At 42.2% G+C, this 6,756-nt stretch overlaps 1 protein-coding gene across 1 annotated transcript in view; it reads right to left on the reverse strand.

The window, feature by feature from the left end:
* The window catches only part of CPXM2 (carboxypeptidase X, M14 family member 2), a 261,915-nt gene extending 256,415 nt beyond the window's left edge, over window positions 1-5,500 (reverse strand). Inside the window, exon 1 of the mRNA XM_069099170.1 lies at window positions 4,820-5,500. Within this exon, the coding sequence (XP_068955271.1) occupies window positions 4,820-5,138 (319 nt within the window). The 5' untranslated portion in view covers window positions 5,139-5,500. The remainder of the gene's footprint in view (window positions 1-4,819) is intronic.
* Window positions 5,501-6,756: the final 1,256 nt, after the last annotated feature.

Below are 6,756 nucleotides of genomic sequence, written 5' to 3' on the forward strand. Positions count from 1 at the left end.
GTCCCAACCATGAGGGGGCACTTAGAATTAACCAACTTTATGGGCAAGGCTGATTTCCCAGAATGATTATATGAGCGTCTTCATTTTCAATGACTAGAGCAAGATTGAAATTAGCCCTAAAGATCAAAGGAAGGAACTGTGGATGTTTGTCTAGAGAAGATGTAACACTCATTCTTGGGTATTCTTCCAACTTGATCTTAAAAGGTGGATTTCCAAAGGGATGCTCCCTCAGGCTCTAAGGGCCTTAGCGGGTTTGAGCTCATGAGCCCCTACCAGTGTGCTCCTCAAAGCTAGGCAGTGCTGTGGATAGAAATAGAATGCTGAACCTGGAGTCACCTGAAAGCTGAGCTGAAATCCCACATAATGTTTACTACTTGTGTGACACTGGGTAAGTCACTTAACCACTGTCTGCCACATTTTCTCATCTGTAAAATAGGGGTAAAAGCACCTACTTACTTCCCAACCTACTTGTTGTGAAAATAAAAATGAGATAATATTTGTAAAGTATTTTACAAAGCTTAAGGTGCTATGTAAATACTAGCTATTATTACTGCTGTTCAGCTTAATTGAGAGTGCTGTAAATGTTAGGGGTTACCCAGAGGGCATTCTCAATGACATTACTCTCTTTGGGATCATTCAAGGAACTTGTTCACATTTCACAGTGGGATCTCCTGGTGTGGTTGAAATTTTACAGTTTGTTTAACTCCTTTAAGTGACTCCTTTTCTGTAATTAAGGCCTAGGTTTTCAAGGACTTCTTTATAAACTTCTCACTATTTGTTGCCTCTAGCAAATCAACCAGGGTGAATTTTGGCAATGTCCATTCATAAACAATCTAGAAATTAACAATCTATTATGTAAATACAGGCCTACCATCACTAGTGATCCTGGGATTACACTCATTTCCAAATGGTTATACAATTTTGTGAAGTATACATAATTTTACAAAATTTTTATAGGTTACCACCTGTTTTGGTGCTTGCAAAAGCTTTCCATGACCCAAAAAAATAAAGGAAAAGGAAAGAAACCCAGTTACTGAAAAAATGCATGGAAAACTCACAGGGTTGGAAAAGAAGAGGCCTTGAAAAACCACATGGAGCTAGAAAATGATGAATTCAGCAAGAGGTAGCTTTTACAAAAGAAAAGGGGCTGGACTCTAGGAGTGAAGCTGTTTGTGCTTTTCCTCACAAAATATTGGGGCAGGTTCTAGGTTGCTACACAAAATACAGACCCCTGGCCATAATCTTATACCTCTTTTGTAGCCTAAACAACTTTTGTTTGGAAAGTCTATTCACCTTTCTTTAAAATAGAAAATTACTTTTTCCTTATAAACAGTGTTAAAAACTGACCTTTGATGTACTTATTGGAAATCAATTGAGAGAAAGCATTGAGAGGGTTAGGGAAATATTCATATCAAACTAAGAAAAACAGATACAACACTAAGGTGTTTTGCCAGTATACTATTTCTGGTTGGGAGTTCTGGGCTTTAAAAAAAGTATTATAACTTCCCAGAGCAGAGAATGAATATTGGTTCATACAAAGAAACACTTACATGCAATGATTCAAAAGGAGGAGGAAGGGGAAAAAATAGAAATGTTTCAACAACCCTGCTCACCTTCTAGATCCCACCTTAGCCATCCACAGGCCCAGCTACCAAGAGAAAACCCAGGAGATGAGATATAATAGCCATGTTCAAATGTATGAAGGGCTCCCATGGGCAAAAGGAATTGGACTTTTTTAATAATTAATGGAGATGAGTTTGTTATTATTTAAAGCAAATAAGAAAATCTTTCCAAAAATTAGAGACATTCATAAATGGTTTGGAATGACTTAGAAGATAACAAGTTCCTTTTTTTCTGTTTCTTCTTTCACAACATGACTAATGTGGAAATATATTTAAAATGATTGCACATGTATAACCTATATTAAATTGCTTACTCTCTTGAGGAGGGAGAATGGGAGGGAATGAAGGAGAAAAATTTGGAACTCAAAATCTTATAAAAAATAATGTTGAAAATTATCTTTACATGTAATTGGGAAAAAATAAAATACTATTCACAAAAAAGAAGATAATGGTTTCTCAATCTTGGGAGTCTTCAAGCTGAAGCTCAATGTCACTTTTCAAGTATGTTTTAATAGACATTCCCTTTCAGTATTGGTTGAATTAGAGAGCTGCCTCAATTCCCTCTTGCTCTCAAATTCTATGATTTCAAGAATCTAGGAGTGGCAGTAAAGTGAAATATACTTAAAATCTCTTTCCTTGTATACTCTTTGCATGTAAAAGTATCAACGGTAGATTATACACAATCAATACATCAGGTTGTTAACAATAGAGTATGAAGTGGCCTCTGTTCCATAGATCCCAATCCAGATTAACAAAACATAAACCACCACAAACCTTGTAGATAAGATGAATGCAGACTTGCTCTGCCAACTTCTAAAAATCAGAGATAGAAAACCATCTCTAAAATTTTGTAATTTAAGGTAAATTAAGGACATATTATAAGGCAATCTACTTCAACACAATTTGACAGATATTCATTAAGACCTTATTGTGGATATTAAGGTCCTAAATTAGACAATGGGGACACAAAAAAGAAAAAAAAAACAGTAGAACCTCTGTCCTCAAAGAGTTTGCAGTTTATTAGGGAGATGTGACATATATAAATACAATGCAAGCTGATTAATGACAAAGTATATGAGAGGGATCAAATGGGTAGCCTGAGAGATTAGAGAAGTATCAATTTTAGGCTGGATGAGGTGGGAGAAATTAGGGAAAAGCATTAGGGAAATAGATATTTGACCCAGAATTTCAAGGAGGAAATGGGTATCAGTATTAGCTAAATTCTGAAGGAGTTTTATTTCAGATACCGAAGGGAAAATGATCACAGAAAAAAGAAGAAAGGGGATTGGGGAACATCTAGTATTCCTTTATGACTGAAGTGCATAGGAACAAGATATCAATTGAGAAACATGTTATGAAGCCAGACTGTGGTGCATCTTCAATGTGATTATGACTTTTTATGTAATTCAGCCTATAGAAGTCTTAGAGTCAGAAGAGACTTCTGAGATCACGGGGTCCCATCAATACCTGAGCAGGAGTCCCTTCTATAACATCTCCAATAGGTGTTCAAACACTATTTGGATAATTCAGAATGGGGAAATTCTCTCTACCCCAATCTCCCCCTTGACCATCTCTAATTGGTAGGAAGATTACCTTTATATTAAGAAGAATTCTACCTCTCTGCATCTTCCCCCTCCCTCTTCCCATTTTACCTAGCTTTGCCTTTGACGGACAAATAGAACAAATCTAATCACTCTTCTCCAAGACAACCCCTTAAATACTTGAAGATAGCTTCCAAGTCCCTACCAAATCTTCACTTCTCCAGACTAAGCATCCTCTGTGCTTTGACCAACCCTAGGATATGATTGTGAGGTCCTTTGAACTCCTACTTGCCCTCTTCTGGACACATTCCAGTCCATAAATGGCCTTCCTAAAATGTGCCCTCACTCCCCACCCCCAACACATTATACTCCAGACATCAATTTTGTCAAGGTACTGTGCATTTGGACTCTCACCTCCCTTGTTCTGGACACTATGCTTCTATTAGTGCTGCCTAAATATCTATTTTTCCCATTAATTTTCTTTCTTTTTGCTGCCACATCCCACTTGTTGACCCACCATCTCCCAAGAAAATAAAAACTGTTAATTCAATACATCCTTTTGGTACATTAAGTAATTTTAATCTCACAAAAGTCCTAGAAGGTAGGAAACACATAATTTACAGATGAAAAAGCTGAGGGTCATAGTGGTTACGTGAATTGGCAGAGATTATAAGTCTTAGTAAGTGGTAGGGCAAGGACTAGACCCCAGATACTCTAATTCCAACTCAAGGGTAGGCTGTTTTTACATCTAGAACAATGCCTCACTTGTGCTGCAATCCTGCTGATGGCAAGTTGGCTATTAATAATATCGTTTACATAGCTCTTTAAGCGTTGCAAGGCACTTTACAAATATCATCTCATTTGAACCCAGGATTGTAACGGCTATTATTTCCTTCATTTTAAAGAAGAACCAACTAAGACAGAGAGGTTGACCTGCCGGGAGTCACACAGCTTGTAAGTGTGAGACAAAAGTGGAACTCAGGTCTTCCCAAACCCAGTCTAGCACTCTAGCCATAGTACCACTGAGCTGCCTTACTGAACCCAGGATGAAAATTTTTGCTGCTCCTCCCCCCTCCCCCCACTATCCCAAATACCTCATCTTGGGTTATCCCTGCTATTACTGTAGAGATTTTCATAAGATTCCCTGGAATTAAAATGGACATTCCCGATGGGGGTGGAGTCTGGGGAAAGAAGAAGCTAAGAGATCGTCTCATTAAAACTTCTAGTCTCTTTTTCTTGGGAAGCCTTTCTAGTGAAATCAAAGAGTAACTCCTCCCAAACAAATATGAAGTTTACTCAAGACAAAACCATAAATTTTGGAAGCAATAGCAAAGTCTTTCCTGGGGCATTTTGAAACTGGTAACTAGGAACGCAGGTCTCTTATTGCACTCTGCAGTATAAAAATCCCAAAACAAGAAGGAAAGAAAACATTTGCTGAAACCCAAGAGTCAGGTTTAATTAGTGGATTTCTGTGAATAGCTAGCTCTGGTGAGATTTGATGATGGTGATAGAAAATACCCAGGCACTTCCCAGAAGTTTAGTCTTTAGAAGAAAGATCGCATCAGCATCCTTCTACTAGTCTCTCCTCATTAATTGTTTAGGAGCAGGAGAAAATAGACGTTTGCAGGAGTTGGAGGAGGGAAAGGAGAGAGTTACCTGGAGGTGTCTCAAGCATCAGTTTTTCCTTCTTGGCTTTCTTCTGTTTTAACTCTTTTTTGGCAGGTTTGAGTTTGGGGGGCTGCCGCCTCTCTTCGGGGCGCCCCAGTTCCTCCACTTCCTCTCTGGGCTGCTCTGTGGCAGCCTCCTCCTCAGGTTCCGGGAAGGCATAGTAATGATCTCGATTCAGGATCTCCTGAATATAATAATCCTGATCGTCGGGGGTTCTCCCCTGAGCCACTTCCCCCATGAGAGCCAGGCTCAGCACCCAGAGGGCAAGTCTCAGAGGGGATGCCCAAGCCTCCCTTGCCCTCATCATTCTCAGACTCGTCTCCTCTCTCCCTACACTCACTGAAAAAGGCAAAGCAAAGCAAACCAAAACTTTCCCGACGCCCCCCACCAGCCCACCCTTATCCCAAACTCTGCAGGCTGGGAATGAGGGGCACCAGACTGCCTTGGGAGCCGGGGAAGCCCAAAGCTCGCGGCGCGAGGGACGCACTGCGAGCTGGGTCCCGCCGGCGACCAAGGCTCTGGTCTGCCAGCCGTGGGACAAGTTTGCGCAAAAGAAGCAGCGGGGAAAGTTGTGAGCGGGGCAGCGGGAGGGAGCTGGCTAGGACTGAGAAGGAGCCGGCGGGGCATGTGATTCTGGCCTGGGCCAAGCAGGCAGAGCGCACACAAGGCGTGGGGAGAGGGGGCGGGGAGGGAGGAGAGGGGCCAGAGGATGGTGAAGGGCGGGGAAGGGCGGGAGAGCTGGCAGGGGAAAGGGGGGAAGGGCGAGGGAGCCAGGCCCAGTGGGGAATGGGGTGGGGCCGTGAGAGGAGGGCCTCCTGGGCAGGTGTGCTGGGGGGGACGCGCTAGCTGTCTCGGGGCCCTTGTCCAACTTCACCTTCCCAATAGCCCCAGGGAGACTCGCACTGAGGCGTAAAGAGAAATGGAGTAGAGGAGCCCCCACCCCTCGTAAATGAGAGAATGATTGACTGGACCCTTGCTTGGCACGAAAATCGCCCCTTGCCTGCCACCTAGAAGGCGGGAGTTTCTGGCTGGCATTGGTGAAAAGGGAAGAAAAGAGAGTTGGGTTCGTCTGGGGAGTGGAAAGGAGGGGGAAGAAAGAGGTCTGAGGCCGTGGTTGTTCTGCCTCCCCCGCTTCCACACCCTCCCCCGTTCTCCTTCTTCAGGAGCTTGGATTGACCTAACTCCACTGGGCGATGTGCCGCTGTCCCCATCCTCCTGGAAGTGAGCAGAAAAGGGCCAACCTCCTTGCACCAACTGCAGAGACCTAGTCTTGCTCTGTCCTAAGGGAACACCTTAATGAAGCAGGTGACAGAGGCCTAGGGGGCTTAAATGTGATGTGAGACTTTTGGGGACCACTGGTAAATGTTTAACAACCTGCTGTGTGCACAACATACTTTAAGTTTAATCTTCATCATTAATATTTTCTCTATCACTTTCTTAAGTCTATACAATCAACTAAACAAACAAACAAAGCAAGGAAGCAAACCCGATTTGTACAGTTTGCTGATTTCTGAGACAGAAATGTTCCCGATGAAAATTTAACCTGCCTGTTAGATTTGGCTCCAACACACCATATTCTGTAGTTGTATTACTAAATACAGGAATCCTTCTAAGGTATACCTGAAGCTGTCATAAAGAAAAAAAGTTATAACACAATTTATCTGCATTAGTCGTCCTCTTGGATAATGTTCCATTTGGGGATGCCCAGGCCCCAGCTCCAAGTGCTTTCCCTTTCTTTCTAGTTACTTATATTTTTATGTGCACTATAACTATTTCTAGGACCCTATTAGTACAGAATTGCTGCACAGGGGCCTGTGTATTGGTATCATTAATAGCTATATCTCTAGCCCTTTCCTCTGCCTTAAACTCCAGTTCTGACTTTCCCCACTATGAAGGATGGAACAGTGAGGAAAAACCATAAGGTC

Source organism: Petaurus breviceps, unplaced genomic scaffold (genome assembly GCF_028583685.1).
Source record: "Petaurus breviceps papuanus isolate PSGF00001 unplaced genomic scaffold, PetGlider_PUasm1.0 37, whole genome shotgun sequence".
NCBI lineage: Eukaryota > Metazoa > Chordata > Mammalia > Diprotodontia > Petauridae > Petaurus > Petaurus breviceps.